General features: G+C 42.5%; 2 protein-coding genes across 2 annotated transcripts; both read left to right on the forward strand.

The window, feature by feature from the left end:
* The first annotated feature begins 1708 nt into the window (after window positions 1-1708).
* On the forward strand, window positions 1709-4891 carry LOC133154683 (uncharacterized). Its single transcript, XM_061279577.1, has 6 exons — window positions 1709-2117; window positions 2837-2958; window positions 3517-3860; window positions 3936-4021; window positions 4150-4333; window positions 4435-4891. The coding sequence occupies exons 1-6, from the start codon at window positions 2005-2007 to the stop codon at window positions 4582-4584; spliced, it is 999 nt and encodes a 332-aa protein (XP_061135561.1). The 5' UTR covers window positions 1709-2004; the 3' UTR covers window positions 4585-4891.
* A 1287-nt stretch (window positions 4892-6178) lies between these two features.
* lrp13 (low-density lipoprotein receptor related-protein 13) lies at window positions 6179-13098 on the forward strand. Its single transcript, XM_061278386.1, has 21 exons — window positions 6179-6360; window positions 6501-6655; window positions 6831-7043; window positions 7146-7340; window positions 7877-8092; window positions 8169-8395; window positions 8474-8606; window positions 8813-9003; window positions 9080-9266; window positions 9600-9812; window positions 9886-10060; window positions 10133-10334; window positions 10431-10595; window positions 10749-10946; window positions 11049-11598; window positions 11707-11826; window positions 11940-12047; window positions 12115-12348; window positions 12449-12806; window positions 12901-13006; window positions 13078-13098. Exons 1-21 carry the CDS (start codon window positions 6293-6295, stop codon window positions 13096-13098), a joined length of 4035 nt encoding a protein of 1344 aa, XP_061134370.1. The 5' UTR covers window positions 6179-6292.
* The last annotated feature ends 5063 nt before the right edge of the window (window positions 13099-18161 follow it).

Here is an 18161-nt window from a genome sequence, read left to right on the forward strand (position 1 = left end):
CCACTGAGTTGCGCGATTGGACGATTGCAGGATGACGTCGCCTTTTAAAAATATATAGAATGGGTCAAAACCAATTATCATTTTGAAAAATGATAATTCAAGCAGTTGTCAACAGAAAATATTAACTTTTTTTCATTAGTTTCGGATTAAATAGAGACAAACCAATAATGTGTATGTCAGACAGATTTATAGCAATAAATGGTTACATTTATGTAAATCAGTGGTTCTTAATCTATTTAACCTATTTATCGTGTAAATTCATGATGACGCATATCTGAACAGGTCTTGCAAAGGCAACAGCAGAAGTCGCACTGATTTGCTGGTATGTAATTTGTTGTGAGTTTATGCATGGTGTTGGTTTTATTCTTTGAACAAGGTGACGTTCATGCACGGTAGTGTTGGCTCGTGAGTGAACGATTTGTTCAAAATGAAGGACACGTTTCAGTGAACGAGAGTGAACGAATCACCTCCTAAATTGATTCGTTCTTTCTTTCCTTTCACATATAACTTCAACCAGTAAATGTCAGTAATGTTACCGTGGGATAGTGGGTATATATATATATATATAACATATATATATATAACATATATATATATGTTATATATATATATATATATATATATAGTTTGTAACAAGCTGTCAAACTCTTCCGCTGCATACCAACGTGTTGATTTCGGGTTGCGCCTTTAATGTGCAGGTTGCTGTCCCTGCAAGGTCCCCATCTTAGAGGTTGCTGCTGCAGAATGCAGACAGGGTCACCTTCCCTCTGCTATTCGTGAGAAGCTCATATATAAATGCATATATAATTTTGTTTGTTTGTTTATTTTCACATACAAAAACATTTCAAATGTACATCGATTAAATAAATGTGATGGAGAATGTCTAAAAAACCCTCCGGGGGCTGGCTGGTGAGTACTAGCCCAAGCGATATTACAATAGTTCATATTCGGATAGCTCATTGAATAGTATAGCATAGTGGCTGCCTCGGAGCAGATTAGATGACGGGTTTTACGTACAATACCAATACTCTTGGCCATTTTCGTGGAAATAGTCATGATATGAGATTTCCATGTAAAATCAACATATAGTGTCGTCGGCCTTTTGGTTCACAGTACAGGTTGAAAAAAAGAAATGAGAACACATAGCTTTAATGCATGTTTACTCTTTGTGATATTTTTTTTGCGCGACTTAAAAGGCTTGTCTGAAGTTTGAAATGACGTCACGCACGTCCTGTTGAATTTTTCAAAGTCAGACTCCACACAGGCATGTTCAGTTTCAAGTTCAGTTTCAACATCCATCCCCACCATGTCGCCGTCATTTGCTGCCAGGATCTTGATGACCTTCATACTGTGTCAGACCTGCACTGGTGAGCAATTATTTGATCGATGATATTGATATGTTATTTCAATAAGTGATTTGATCTCATCTTTCTTCATCTGATGTATTGTCTTCCATTTGGAAGTTTTGAACGTTTTCTCCTTTAATGGGACACTCATAAAATTGTTGGGTAAAAAAACAACCCAATTTGGGTGAAAAATTGGAACCTCAACTTCCTGGTCGGTCCAATTTTGAACCCAGCCATTTTAAATGAGCACGATCTATGTCATCGGCAAAACTCATTTGTAAATATTTTACGTACAATACCAATACTCTTGGCCATTTTCGTGGAAATAGTCATGATATGAGATTTCCATGTAGAATCAACATATAGTGTCGTCGGCCTTTTGGTTCACAGTACAGGTTGAAAAAAAGAAATGAGAACACATAGCTTTAATGCATGTTTACTCTTTGTGATATTTTTTTTGCGCGTCTTTAAAGGCTTGTCTGAAGTTTGAAATGACGTCACTGTCCAAAAACTGCTACAAAGTAAAGAAAGATCGCATGAAAGCTGTTTCTGCCTTGACTGCGCAGAAAGCACACAGAGAGAAGTGTTGAGGACATTGTTAGACGACAAGCCATGCACCCCACCTTTTCTTTTCGTCTTGCAAGCCAAGTGGTTGATCATGCGTGGCTTTCATCATGTTCTTGTTGTCGTTCCAGAGCTGTTCGGGTATCTGACCGGATGGCTGGGATGCAAGAAAGGCGGTTACTTCTTCGGGAATGACATGAAGACATGGTGGGACGCTAGGCTCAAGTGTGGGTTTAAACTAGGGGTGTCCTAGTGCTAGTGTGACGTCAAATCAAACCCTGCGCGTTCACTTCTCTTCCTTGCTAATCGGACGTCAAGCGCTTTGTGTGGCGGGCTCCATCTAGTGTGTAAACTGAGAAGTGCTCAAGCTGTTGTGCGGGCCACATTCAATTATGTTTTCAGAATTTGCTGCGGGCCAATAAAAAGCCGCAGTTTGGACACCCCTAGTTTAAACGAACTGATCGCGGTGGTGCCTTTACGGGCAGTCGGAGAAATCAACGCCAACAAAAAAAATACATCCAGCTTAGTTAAGACCATACCAAAGACTATAAAAATGGGACCCATTGCCTCCCTGCTTGCCACTCAGCATTAAGGGTTGGAATTGGGGGGTTAGATCACCAAATGATTCCAGAGCGCGGCGCCGCTGCTGCTCACTGCTCCCCTCTCCCCCAGGGGATGGATCAAAATCACACGGAGATGGGTCAAATGTAGAGGACAAATTTCACCGCACCCAGATGCGTGTGTGACGATCATTGGGACTTTTAAAAAAAAAAAAATTGGGTGCATGAGTACAGGCTTTTTTCCAGCATCGACATGCCATTTTTAGGGTGCGTATTATACATGGGGGCGCATTATACATGGAAAAATACGGTATTTGAGAAAAAAATTGACTGAAATAGTTAGCGCCAAAATGTTTTCTCTTGCAGGTTATGGCGGGACAGAGTGCCAAACAACATTGGTAGAAATGAACACCGCGTTCAAACGTTTCCCTGGGATCTTTGGATTGACTTCCCATGTGTCAATCCTAAGCCCTTAAACCTCTTAAAGCGTGAGTACAGATCTTGTTTTGTAACTGCAGCGTGTCACTACACTCCAAAAAATTAGGACTTGGAGATATTTACTTTCACATTTTGGCTACAACTTTTTGCTGGAAATAGTCCAAGTGGTGTGGCGTGCATGCGTGCGTGCGTGACAGCCAGCCTGGAGGAAAAAAAGGGGCTGACTCCCCGCTTGCAGAAGATGCTGCCACTTCCTGGCCAAATGGAGAAGGGCGTCATGTTCACCTCCGTGGCACCTTCTCACAACCGCCATTGGCCCCGCGCATCAAACCCAGTCTTGTCAAATTGATGCAGTATGAACATTGGTCCACTCTCCCTTTTGAACGATTCATGGTTTCATAATTGGCAATGTCTATCAAGAAACGATTACTTCTGTGTAGTTCCTTTTTTTTTTTTTTTTTTTTTTTTTGCATGAATACGTTCACCATTTAGTGAGTTTATTTAGTTCAAGGCATCTCTCAAAATTTGGCCACTGTTCTGTTGAACCCTTTGCGGGACCCAAGAGCAACATTTGAGTATCTTTTAATGTGTGCTCTCCTTTCAAATAGGTCCTGTCAGTCCCACCACCACTACAGGCAACCCTGTCACCTATCCTACTCTTCCTCCCTGCCCCACCACGACAGCCAAGCCTACCACCTGTCCTACTCCTGCTCCCTGCCCCACTACGACCAAGCTTGTCACCTGTCCTACTACTGCTCCCATTCCCATCAAGCCTGCCACCTGTCCTACTCCTGCTCCCTGCCCCACGACGATGGCCAAGCCTGCCACCAGTCCTGCCGGCCCTCCTCCGACCGATGGGGAGTTCGAGATGTGCGCAATCTCCACCAATGACAAGGCGTGTTCCTCCCACAACGTGACATGCTCGTGCCTGCTCGCCATGATTGCCAACCCGGTGAGTTAATGGCTGAGCTGTCTCCAAAGTGCATTGCCTGGTTGTCGTCGTTCTTTTTTGTTCGGCTGTGCGCAGATGGGCGGATTCCAAGCTGTGCTCGACGGTCTCAGTGTGGCCCGGAGCATTGTCATCAGAGGACAATCCGTGGCCGAAGCAAAGAGGTAATACATCCCCCTACACACACACACGCACGCACGCACGCACGCACACACACACACGCACACACACACACACACGCACACACACACACTCAAAGAAGGCAGCTAGCACAATGGCATTTGTGTGGCAGGCTGGTGGTCAACCTGGACGCGCGCGACACCAACGGCAAGAACGCTACCGCGGCGCTGCACCTGAATATTGACTTGGAGAGCCAAACCTTCACCCTCAACTCCGGAGTGGACCGCAAGTCGGGTGACAACCAGACCGGGGACCTTCCCCGCGGACGCCCCTTCGGAGCCGGTCTCCCCTTCAAGGTGATTGAAGATGCATGACTAATGTGTTTTGGGCGCCGCTTGACCGTAGTAGAAAGAGTCGGAGCGCTTACTGAGCCTGCCGCCATCTTGTCACTGTTCAGATTGTCATCAAGTGCGGCGGGATGGGCACTTTCCACTTGGACTTCAACGACGAGCTCCAGCTGGACTTTGCAGGTCTTCAACTTGATATCGGGAGCATCAACTGGTTGGAGGTGTGGCAAGTGATGCTGAGCAGCATCCAACTGATGTGATGACGCGCCCGTGTGACGCCGTTTCCTGTCAGGGTGTCAGCATGCCGACGGCAATCAGCTCCATTCTAATGTATTAGTTTCTTTTCGAGCTCGGTTGCCACCACTTATTTCCTTTTCAAACTAGATGTGTAAAATCTCACGGTACGAAATTTACACAGCAAGCGCCTGCTTGCCTGTTCGTGTGGAAAATCGAGTGTCAGTCGTAAGAAGACACTTAAATTGAAAACAAAGGTTCTGATACGTTTTTTTCGGAATCGTATATAAATGTCACTTTATTCAACTGATGTACACGTGTTTGAAGCAAAATAAAGACGTTGTCTTTCTCATGATTTCTTTCAGTCAAATCTGTAGCATCTTCAAATTGAACTGCCATGAGACTCTTATGAGGTTGGCCAAATAGATTTTCTGTTTATAGATGTGTGTGGTGAGAAACATAAGTGACCTCAGGTGTCTGGCAGCGTTGCAGAGATAAGCAGTAGCAGCCAAAGTCTTTGATGGCATCTTTACCCAGGCGAATGCTCTGTGCGCCGTACCCAGATGCAGCTGAGCAGGACAAACAAAAAAAAACCCGAACAAATAATCGGACACAATTTCCTTCATTAGATTTGATATGCTGCCAATGAATGCACATGGAATAGAATCTGTACTAGCACCTGTTGATGGGCTAAACGTGCGCGCGCACACACAAGGAATAAAATGTTTTACCACCCAGCATGAAACAAAAAATATGAACACAAATCAGGTCACGTCAGGTATTAAACCGGACGCAAATCGAAAAAAAATTAGACACTGCTGTGGCGACCCCTAACGGGAGCAGCGGAAGTCACATTCATTTCTGGCTTCATAATTCATATCCCGAGTTCAAACGTTAGTTTTTAAAGGCATAACTAATTAACAAGAATAATACTAAATTCATCACGCGCATCCTAATTTGATGAGGGGAACAATCGATGTCGCTAACAGTAACTAATAATCATAACACATTTCTCTTCTGTATTTTTCTTTTTCTCGTGGTATGTATGTATAGACGGCTCCACCGGGGTAGTTTTTCTCCGTGGCGAGTCATTATAGCGTTTAATCGGGTCCGTTTAAAAAAATTAGAAAATTCCGGGATGGTTGCAATGTTTGCAGCGCTAGCTTAGCTTGTATTCGGCTCGGATAACACGAGAAGTTCTACCGGCCGCCAACTGATAGTAAGAGATGACAGACACGGGCTGTGTTCAAATATATTCACTTATTAATCACAATAAAGGGTATATTTATACTGTGAACTCGACTGTTCACTTATACTCAGGAGAAAATGTGTTTTCCAGTGCTACTTGAGCGCGCACTTAATACGTCATTATGTCGCATTCAGATGTCGTGTATCACGGCTCATTTTGTGCACCAGTAAAAAACATTTCTGTCTTGAATTTGAAAAAAATAATTGTATTTTTCATTAAAGAGGGGTTTGGTGAATGCGCATATGAAACTGCTGGGGTTCGGTACCCCCAACAAGGTTAAGAACACTGATGTATATGTTGATAAAGTAGATCGAACTTGATCGTATCTCAAGTGAATATTTCTCACAATGAAAGGCTCGATGATCCATTAGCTCCGCCTATCACTCACGTGGTCAATTAGGATGCGTTAAACACACCTGAAGGACTATAAAGCGCTTCTGTGTTGTGAACAGCGTTGTCTGGTCCACTTTCTTTTAAATGTTGTGATGGCCGTATATTTGTATCTTTTTGCAGCGTTGTTGCCGTTAACAGCGCCTCTGCAAGCAGGTGAGATGTTTATATTGTGCATATATATCAAAGCTTTACATGAATTTTAATTCCCCACATTTCTGAATCCAAATATACTTTATGGTCGTATTTAAACTTGGAAGGAAGTCCAACAGTTTGGACATTTTAAATTGTTCTTCTGTTGGATGTTTCAGCTGAAAGCAGTCCTTTAAAGTGCAGCCGAGGCTCCATGCAATGCAAGGATGGTTCTCTGTGTGTGCTCTATAGTCATGTATGCGATGGGGAGCCTGACTGTCAAGATAAATCTGATGAAGAGAATTGCGAACTAACGTGTAACGATGGTAACTCAACATTTTCCTAACTATATTTCAAGCCTTCCCCTTTTATTAGAAGGATGTGCTCCAAAGTACAATTCAAAATATATTTCCTGTACTGATTTTTTAAAAATATATATTTTTAGAAATTGGATTAAATTACGTATTGGCTCTTGTTGTGGCTATTTCCTGTCAATTTCAGACCAATTTCAGTGTGCCCATGGAAAGAAGTGCATTGACAAAAATGAAGTGTGTGACGATGTACTCCAGTGTCAGGACGGGTCGGATGAATTGCATTGTTCAAAACGAGACGGCTGTGTTCACATGTGTGACAACAACAATCGGTGCTTATCCGCACCCTTGCTATGCGATGCAGAAAAGGACTGTTTAGATGGAACAGATGAGGAAAATTGTGGTAAGTTTTTAACTAAAAAAAGTCTGGAATTATTTCCGTATAACATTCTTGACTGTGACTCGTGCACACTGAAGCCATATGTTTATCGGTGTCATAAATTAGAGGGTGTGAATGAAAGGACCAGTTCAACCACCAGACAGCCGGTCAAGTTTGTATCTGAACCGATCAAGTGCTCTTTGGGTTCCAAACCCTGTAAAGACAACAGCGATTGTGTCCTCTTCAACCATGTCTGTGATGGAGAAGATGACTGCAATGATGGCTCAGATGAAGAGGAATGCTTAGCTACTTGTGGACAGGGTAATGCTGTTCATTTTCTCTTTGTACAGTTTCAGATATAATTTTTATTATTGAGGCTTTCTGCATCTGTAAGCACATTTTTCTTGACAATTGACGCTGGAGCAGTGCTGTTGAAATTGCGAAGGGCTGCACTGAAATTGCATCAACAAAAGCTCAAGGCATCTGCTGCCTTTGAACAAGCTAAAGAATAGGAAAGGGTTTTTTTTTTTTTTTTGTGTAACTCAATGAGCCACTGAATAGAGATTTTTGTTGATAAAGGAACTCCAACCTTCTGACTATACCTGGATTAATGTGAATCTGTTTTTTTTTTTTTATATCAGTGGTAGGTGGCCTAATGCTGTGACGTTGGTCAAGACCAGATAGTCGTTTGAGAAACTTGATGATTGCCTAACCTCTGTCCAAATTATACTGCAAATGAAATAGTAGTATAGTGACTTTTAGCACAAACTGCCAGTAATTGAGACTGATCCCTTTCTCCAGAGTTGTGCGCTTTGTTAAATTAAGGGATGTGTAACAATTTGCATTCTCTTTTACAGACCAGTTTCAGTGTGCCCATGGTAAAAAGTGCATTGAAAAGAATCAAGTGTGCGATGGTGTACCTCAGTGTCAGGACCGCTCTGACGAACAGAAATGTGCCAAACACATGGAGGGCTGCTCTCATCACTGTGATGGCGGGAGCCGCTGCATACCCGAAAGTTTCCTTTGTGATGGGGAGCGCGACTGTTTTGATGGCACTGATGAGACTGACTGTGGTATGTTGGAGAAAAAAAAATCAGCACCCCATTTTAGTAGCCTTGAAACCTCATTTCTTTAAACTGTTTTTTGTAGTTAAGGACTGCAGTGGAAGCGAGTTTAGGTGCAGCAGTGGTCAGTGTGTATCAGCTACACTGCATTGTGACGGCCACCCAGACTGTTGGGATCGCTCGGATGAAGAAAGATGCGTCAAAGCACCAGTCTGCATAACCAAGCATCATTGCCCTCAGAGCAAAGAGTGCCTGGTTCAGCAGTGGCTCTGCGATGGAGAACAGGACTGCAAAGATGGCACAGATGAAAAGGTCTCGTATGCAAACGTGGTGATACAACTTGTCAAAACATGAAACAACTCCACTTGCTTGGTTTCATTTCTATTGCAGGATTGTCCCGACATTGGTCCCCTGAGATGTGGTGATTATCAATGGTTATGCAAATCAAAGACTATGTGTATACCTGTGACCTGGAGGTGTGACGGCACAAAAGATTGTCCTGATGGAAGTGATGAAACAGAGTGTGAGTAGTAACTCAAAGAATTGTGTTCTGCGTAGTGTAAATACGACCTAAAATAATGTGTTGGAAAGGTTTTCTGGTATTTGCCTTTTACCAGGAGCAATGTGAACACTAAACAGTATTCACTTTAAACTCCAATGAGAGGAAATGGCTGGTCTGAAATCTAAGTGTTTTTGGAGAGCCTGCAAACTTCTGTTTGTGCATACTAGGTGGGTTGGTTGCATGTCTTCCTCACCTGTTCCAATGTGGCAGTCTGGAGTGTGTGGATCTCTCCCTGGTGTGCAATGGAATAAAAAATTGTGCAGATGGTTCCGATGAGGATGGGAGCTGTCAGATAAACTGTGCCGAAGCAGATATCAGTCGCTGCTCCCAGGGTTGTTTCAGCACACCACAGGGTCCGGTAAGAAACACTAAAGGCTTCTGAAAGTTTCCTCAGTTCTAGTCTCTGAAGTGAACTATTCCCCCCCTCTGTGCAGAAATGTCACTGTGCATTAGGCTACACACTCCTTGAAGATAAAATGACGTGTGCTGATGTTGATGAGTGCAAAGACCACCACTCAGATGTGTGCAGTCATCTGTGTATAAACACCCCGGGCTCCTACAAGTGTGACTGTCACGGAGGCTACATGATGGATGCCGATGGACGCACCTGCAAAATCAAGGGTAAACTAAGATGTTTAGTATTTCCGGTAAGGGAATGTGCACACGTGTTGAGTAGTCTGCCTTCAAACGTTGCCTTGTTTGCAAATTTATTATTTTAAAATCAAAGCTTTAAGTTGTTTGTCTTTGTCAACTGTTCGTTGTCACCATTTTGTCGAAGAATGCGGAATCCTGTCCATTGAGTAAAATTAATGGGTTTATATTTTGGTACTACTCCATGCTAATCACCAAATTAGTTCACACTTAGGAGTAATTTCATGGTCTAATGCACAAGTAATTTTGACCGGTTTAAGACATTACGCTTGTTTGTTCAATAACTGAAGGATTGTCCCGCAGGAGAACCCTTTCTGTTGTCGTCAGTCCAAACGGATATCTTCATGTATGGCTTGCGCAGTGGCAACTTAGATGTCTTGTCCTCCTCTGCCAAGAAGATAATTTTATCTTTAGACTACGACTGGCACGAAAGGGTGGCGTTTTGGGTCAGCCTAGACACGGATAGTATCAGATGGTCGTCTCTGGAGCAAAAGACCACAGGGATGTTAATAAAAGGTACAAAAGCTCTTCAAGGATAAGAAAATTACTTCTGATTTAGCTACTGATGCCACCACACCCTCTTTCACAGGAGTGCAAGCAGATTCTTTAGCTCTGGACTGGCTTGGGAGAAACCTGTACTGGATCGATGGTGAGAATAGTCAAATTGTTGCCATGAAGATGTCTGCAGGCAGTTCGTCATACAGCGTTATCCTGGACGAAGACCTGGATCAGCCACATTCTCTTGCACTATTACCAGAAAAGGGGTATTTGATTACTTCAATGACTAATCTTTTCACCAAACCCAAGATGTTTATATTTCTCCTTTTTTACCGCAGGCTGATGTTCTGGACTGACATTGGCAACATGGTCAAGATTGAAAGGGCTGGAATGGATGGCTCAGAGAGGCGAGCAGTGGTTAACTCCAGTTTAGGTTGGCCAGGTGGTGTGGCGCTAGACGCTCTTGCTGAAAGAGTCTACTGGACCGATAAAAGGCTAAAGGCAATCGGGTCTGCAACGCTTGATGGAGATGACATTAGGGTAAGATATTTGCAGGAAAACACTATAGATTATTTTAACAGCTAATGTCTCATCGTTGTACTCAAACCGACACCCCAATACATTTTAAAATTTTAGATCCTCCAGATGAAAGAAACGGCCAATCCTTTTGCCTTGGCCGTGTTCAATGATATGCTCTACTGGTCTGATGCCGAGAGACGAGTGGTACAGGCAGCCCATAAAATGACTGGCAAAAATGTTCGCGTTCTCTTGAAGAGACCAAGACAACCATTTGATATAAAGGCAAGTCAATGATTATCAAATCAGAGCTGGCTATTTTTTCCACACTGTACAATTTTGACAGGTCCGCATAGATTGAAATGAAATTTTAACAGGCGACCTCTCTAAATGTGTGTGGCTTTTTTCCCTCCCTACCCCCAAATTCCTGATCTTTAGATTATTCACCCCATATTACAGCAAAGAAGAAATAATCCTTGCAAGATAGGCTGTTCGCATTTGTGTGTTTTGGCCCCTGGGCTCAAAGCTGTATGCAAGTGTCCCTCCAATCTTGTACTTGCTGAAGATGGTCTGACTTGCACCAACTTGATTGACACGGCCTTCCTGTTGCTGTTATCTCCCTCAACTGTCACCAAGGTTTGCGCGTTTTTCCTTCTGTTTGCCGCTCCCACTTAATGTTTAATACCACAACGGTTTTTCACTGCATTCATATGGTGTAATGCATTTTGTGTGTAACAGATTTACCTGCAGACCCGACACACTTCACAGGAGCTAAAAGGCTGGCCTGAACACATAGCTATGCAGGTACCAAGTGTCAATGAAGCGGCAATAATGGACTACAGCCTCCATAAAAACACCCTCCTTTTGGCTGATGATGGGACAACCTCACTCCGCGCCTTCAAACTTGAGGACTTGAATTTGGTCTTTGAAGGTCAACTTCTTAAGCTTCGTAGTGACACAATCACCGCTATGGCCTTGGACTGGGTAACCTTCAATATCTATTGGAGCAGCAGCAAGCAACCTCGCTTGCATGTCAGCTCCAGCAGTGGAGTATATACAACTGTGTTGATAAAGGATGGGATCGGTGAGGTGCGGTCCATTGCCCTTAACCCACCGAGAGGCAGTGTGTGTTTCACCAATCAGGTTCTGCAAGATGCAAGCCCAGTAGCTACTGTAGAGTGCGCCAACATGGATGGTGCTGAGAGAAGAGTAGTGTGGAAAAATAGTGTCCAACCAAACTCTTTGGCCTTCTCCACTGATGGCGCAAGTATTCTCTGGGCTGACATAAGTAAGAATTGGGTTAATTTAAGGTGTGGGTGGTTTGTTCAGGCTCATCCTGGATGATAGTCATTTTAACCTAATCTACGGTGTAATCAAAAACATTTTTATTTTGAAGGTCTACATGTGATTGGGTCTGTTCACCTCGATGGGTCTGGGTACAAAGAAGTAAAGGTAGCTGATGGCTTGGCTGCTGTTGCTCTCAGTGAAGACATGCTTATCTGGATGACTGTCAGTGGTAATGACTGTTCCATAGCCCCTGAATTTCATTAGTACCTCAAAACAAACTATGTAAATGTTTAAAACTGCAGCTTTGACCCCCCCCCCCCCTCTCTCTCTCTCTGGCAATAGATAAAATCAGGCTCTGGTACAATGATGACCAGCAGCAGAACAAGTTGTGGTTTGAGGTTGGCACCAAAGTTATTAGCATGAAGGCTTTCAGCAAATCTAGTGAGACTGGTATGTAAAAGTTGCAACGATGGGGTTGAACCTGGCATGGTCTTTAAAGTTCTCCTACCTGTGACAGGCTCTAACCAGTGTGAAGTAAAGAATGGCAACTGCCAGCACCTGTGTCTGGCCACCCCAAACGGTCGAACATGCAAGTGCACCCATGACTACATTAGTGTGAACGCTACCCACTGTTCTCCCGAGCAGCGCTGTCCAGCCGGAAGCAAGTCTTGTCTAGATCAACTTTCCTGCCAGTTTGAGGAAAAGTTTTGTGATGGACATGTAGACTGCTCTGACCATTCGGATGAGAACTGTAAGTCATGGTTTTAAAGATTCATTATAAGCTTAAGTGCTGTTCATTGCATGCAGTGATGTTGAATGATCCAACAGTGTGTTAAATTTGTTTCCTGCAGGTGTCGACTTAAAACCCAAATCTGGAGCCACGGCACCTGTGCCCACCCAATCAACCACCTCCTGGACTGCGACATCACCTCAGCCTCTCTCTGGTTTTAGCACGGCCACAAATGGCAGCAAACCGCTTTTAAAGTTGAATGATCAAACGTGTAGCCAGATACGCTGCAGTGGAAAGGGGCGCTGTGTTGAGATCAGTGAAGAAACAACTTGTGTGTGTTCAATGGGCTACAGTGGTGATTCCTGTCAGGACAGAGCCCTGCCAGTTCCCATTGTCTTTGGAGTAGCTGGCCTCTGTGCAGTGGTGATCATTGCTGTGATTGCCGTCATGATAAAGTGGAAGAAGAGTGCCCGCTCCAGGTACCCCCCCCCCCTCCCACCACTCTCCTAAAACATGATTGTCATGGTGTCTGTGGCCTTTTGACATGTGTATCGTCTGTATGCTATACTTCAGGGGGGCTAATCCAGAAGCAGCGAAGGAAACTAGTATGACTGACCTAGATGGCAGAACTGCAGTGACTCCAACAGAGACTTCAGTATCAGACCATGAAAAAAAAGAGGTATCTCTATGGAAATGTGAACCAACGTCATAGTTTGTGCTGACTTGCATCATCTTCTCCCTTGCCTCCAGGAAGCTGTGTCTGGGAATTAATGTGGTGTACAAAGAATTTTAAATAAAGCTTGCATCTTCCTGTTGTCTGACTACAGTGTTTTACCTGTTTTGATTGTCAGGTCATCATGGGTCAGGATAAAACTTTATCAGAATGCTAAACAAATTCTGATCTACAAATGTTTTTATTGTACTTTCCCTTTTGGTTTATCTAACAAAAAACATGTGCAAAAATATAAAAAATGTTCCCACTATGCCAATAGCACATACAAAATCCCTTTTACAATTAACTCCTGCATATTCATTCATACTCAAATTTGAGCTATATATATTGTTTTACAATCGAGGGATGGTAGGGTGACATAAAAATCTGGCCAAGAATAGTTTTAGCTACTTCACTGTTGCATTCGACAGCGAGGTGATGAGCAATCTCAAGATCTTTAATATTAGATTCGGATTTAGATTGAAACAATGTGTTCAACATTTTAGAATGTCTGTGCACATCCTATGTAATGTTAAGACCAGTAGTCTAAACGCAATTGTTTTAACTATTCCAACTACGTAGTTGCATGACTAATACTAGTTGTGTACTCCACAAACATGGAATCATAACTGTTATTCTTGTGAGACTGCTGTCAAACCTCCTTGGCACCCTGCATTTCTTCTCTGCAGGTTTGTCATACTCTAACGAGAAAGTAGGATGTGAGCGTTGATCTGTGGATTTCTTTTTTTAAATAAAATGGAACACAAATATTCTGCGGTGTTTTTTTTTTCCTAAGTGAAGTTTTTTTTTTTCCAAGTTAAGCTTTATCAGCCTCATTCTTCTGGGTTCTGCATCTCATTTAACCCCAAAAAGTTGAAATACCCCAATACAACCTAGAAAATAGTCTTCGTACAAAACAAACAAGCAAACCCTGCTTTTTATTAATTTGAGTCAACTTAAATAACCTCAAAACTTGGAATGGTTCCTATGTGGCCCAATTAGGGTTATTTTTGAGCCAACTCCTTTTTGAGTGCTGATTTGACAAAAGTAAGGAATACAAAGTACATCTATTAGAGAAGTAAAATATGAATAGAAGTCTGAAAAATAAATTCTCATGGTACAGTAATAGATGAAAAAAAAAAGTCTGAAAAATAAATTCTCCAAGTAAGTACAGTAAAAGATGAAACAAAGTCTGAAAAATAAATTCTCAACATAATTACAGTAAAAGATGAAAAGAAGTCTGGAAAATGAATTCTCAAGGAAAGTGCAGTTATCCGAATAATTTATGTAATAAGTAGCCTAATAATTATTTATTCCTTCTTGTGTGTCTGCATGTGTGCGTTCATTTTTTTTACCACACTCTGAGCAGCTGAAGGGTTTCTCTCCTGTTTTCTTGAGTGGATGTTCAGATTTATCTTGCTCGTGTATCTTTTGACAAAAAGGAACAAGTGAAGGGTTTCTCCTCTGTGTGCCCTCACATGAGTGCAATCAAACTGTGCTTGGAAGTCCCACTTTTACTGCAAATTGAGCAAATGAAAGGTTTCCCCCCAGTGTGCTTCCTCATGTCTGACCATAAATTATTTTTGAGTGAGGCTTTTGCCACATTCAGAGCAACTGAATGTTTTTTTTCCAGTGCGTCCACGTGTGCGCATTCAAATGCTAACTCAAGGTCAAACGTTTCCCGCAAATTGTACAAGCGTGGTGTTTTTCTCCTGTCTTGTTGCATGTTTAAGCATGTATGTTTTTGAATGAAGCTTTTGTCACAAACAGACAAGGTGAAAGGTTTATCTCCTGTGTGGAACCGCATGTGGGCCTTCAAATTCTTTTTGTAAGAAAAACATTCACTGTAAATGGAGGAGGAGGAGGATACCAGCAAGATACCATTGACTGGTGTTCCTGTGAAGAGCTTAGATGAGTGTCAACATGAGTTGAGCAAAGGGGTGGAGCCTTTGTGTGGATTGACACTGACCTTGGTAGCAGTTGCAAGGAAGTTGCCTTGCTTGAATATCCCTACAGTCTGGAGCTAAAATAGAAGACCTTTACTTTGAGAGCAGTCATTGGCTTTGAACAAGGACTGGAAGATCTATAATGACCTGGGAAGTGGAGTGAAAGCAGCATCAGTAAATACTAAGATCTTCCCACATGCTGTGTTCTACACAGTGCAGTGATGCATTGTTTGAATTGTTGGAAAAAAATGTTGATTATGTTCCTTTTGACAAAGAAAGTTATTTTTTCACGTTTTCATGTTTCTTTTTCTGGCTGTCATCAACTTCACATACATGTATTAATTGTTGCATTAATTAATGTTTTGGAGCAGACATAGACTCATCAGGTATTTAGGTTGCGGTGAACCTTTTGCATGTCAGATGTAATTGAAAAAATGATCATATAGGCTTATTGAAAACAAGGAAATTAATCAATGAGCACGATACAAACATAATTACAGAAATATCATCGTACTAAAAGCCATTCCCCGCAGTGAAAATTTTCTGTAAAATAAAAAGAAAAGAAAAAAAAGGCTAAAAACATATTTACCTTGTATTTGTCCTGCATCCTTTTTTAGTTTTTGCAGCACAAACCAGCACAAACGAAAGACAAACGAACGGCACTATTTTGGGTCCATTTGGAAGTAAATAGGAGGCGGGGATACGTGACGTCATCGCTATAAAAGAAATGTTTAATATCTCCGAAACGGAAGCAGCACAATAGGGATGGGCGATACCAATGATTTTGGAATCGATCCGATACCAAGTATTTCCTACCCAAACTACCCGATATTCGATCCGATATCGATACCGGAAGTGTAATTTCCCGCCAAAAAAACAATTTAAATCAGTGCTTCTCAATTATTTTCTGTTACGCCCCCCCCCTAGCAAGAAGAAAACTATTCGCGCCCCCCCTCCCCACCGTGACTATCCTAACTTGTCTTGTAAGTCGTAAAATGTTGCACTGTCGCAAACGTGACAGAAGTAACAATGAGAGCGCCACTGCCCCCTGCTGTAGTAAACGCGCAATTACACTTTATTCTAGTACTGCCAAAAAAAAAGCCTGTTCCCCAGGGTCACACGCGCCCCCCCAGGAATAGCACCGCGCCCCCCAAGGGGGGCGCGCCCCACTATTTGAGAAGCACTGATTTAAATGCAGTGGCATTCTTGCTCTTGGAGAGTCATCTATTGAATTTTGTAGAAAAAAGTATTAGGTCATGTACATGAATTATTAACCTTTTTAGACATTAGTGCATTAGTGGAAGATGCATATTAATAGTATAACTTTAATAAAAAGGAGCTATTCTTTACTTTTTTCTCTCTCTCTGTTGTTGGGAAAATGTTTTGTCTTTTAGTATAATCTAAAAAGAGACATGGTACCAACAGAGATGCAGGGCTTAATCGTCATGAGCAGCAAAACTATCAATTTGTAAAGCCACTGGATACTTACATTTAATATTGTAATACTTTAGTGTTGTTTATAGGAAGTGGAGTTACAAATAAAACGTATGGCGTTCGACCACAAATTGAAAAGGGGAAAACTTTATTTATAAATGACTGACTAAAGCGTAGTAATTATTGCTTCAAATAGCACATCAACCACAAATGCTTACGATTTTTGGTTAGCACCTGATACCTGGATATGTCTTGCCTTTCTGAAACGCTGCTTCTAAGGTACTTTGGTACCTTAGCCTCGGTGTGGCTGCAGGGTTTTCCGTCGCTGCATTAGTGTCTGCGGCACGTTTCAACTGCAGCTCTTCATGAACCGTGGGGTGAATTTTGCTTAAATGTTTTGTCAAGTTTGTGGTGTTGCCACAATATTTAATTGTTTTGTGACATATTTCACATTTTGCCTCGTTGTTATTAAGTAAAATATAATATCCCCAAACCAGACTTCTCTTGCGTTCGGACTGGGCCGCCGCCGTGGCCATGCTTGTTTGTGTTTGTTTGGATTGGAACGGGGGCGGAGGAGGAGGGCTTGGCTTGTGAGAAAAGGGGGCGCGAGCAGAGCAGAGCAGGACACGCCGGTGCAGCAGGACACGCCGGTGCAGCAGGCGGAAGGAAAAGTAGTGCTAGCATGAGTGCAAGTCGTCAAATTGGAGCAGAAAAAAAATGAGGAAAAATATAATTAAATAATTGTAAGTATCGATATTTTAGCTAGGGAGATCGATACTCAAAAATGAGCAGCCTGGATCGATATATCGATATTTTTTATCGATCCTCCCATCCCTACAGCACAAACGAAAGTTTTTGCTGCACAAACCTGCACTAGCGAAGCACAAACGAACGGTACCATTTTGGCTCCATTTGGAGAGAAATAGGGGGCTGGGTGACGTCATCGCTACAAAATAAATGTGTAATATCTACGAAACGGAAGCAGCACAAACGAATTTTTTTGCTGCACAAACCAGCACTAACAAAGCACAAACGAACGGTACCATTTTGGGTTCATTTTGAGCAGATGGGGGTCTGGGTGAACTCTGGATGATCTATAAAAGAATCGTTTATAACTAAAAAAAACATAGCAGCACAAAAACAATTTTTGCTGCACAAACGAAACACACTATTTTGCTTAAATTTTGCATGGGGTGGGGGGGCCAGCTTCACGCAGGTCGCAAAAGCGGCTGAAAGAGTTCTGGTTAATTATCTCTAGTGTTAAACAACACACAGAGGACCAAACGCACGCTAGTATGCTATTAAAATCTGGTCGAGTTTTGTGTGTGTGTGTGTGTGTGTGTGTGTGTGTGTGTGTGTGTGTGTGTGTGTGTGTGTGTGTGTGTGTGTGTGTGTGTGTGTGTGTGTGGAAAACTTCGACTTTTTTTTTGCACGCCACCTTGGTTTGTTAGTTTGCTGGGCAACAACATTAAACGTCCCACGGTCCTTTGCTAGAGGGCAGCAGGGACCTCACTCAAATGACATCATCATTACGTAACAGGAAGTAAAGCGACGACAACAAAACCTCGCCTTCCATTCGGCTGCATCAGATAAACACGGAACTTATGTGGTGAATCAGTAGGATCAGTTACACGACGACCGCAACGACGAAAGAGGTAAGTTACGACAATGGACCTAAGTTATCATGTTTGCAGCCTTATTTGTTGTACTGCTTGGTTGCAGTACATAAGTGCGGGTCGCTT

This window comes from Syngnathus typhle, linkage group LG5, assembly GCF_033458585.1.
Source record: "Syngnathus typhle isolate RoL2023-S1 ecotype Sweden linkage group LG5, RoL_Styp_1.0, whole genome shotgun sequence".
Lineage (NCBI taxonomy): Eukaryota > Metazoa > Chordata > Actinopteri > Syngnathiformes > Syngnathidae > Syngnathus > Syngnathus typhle.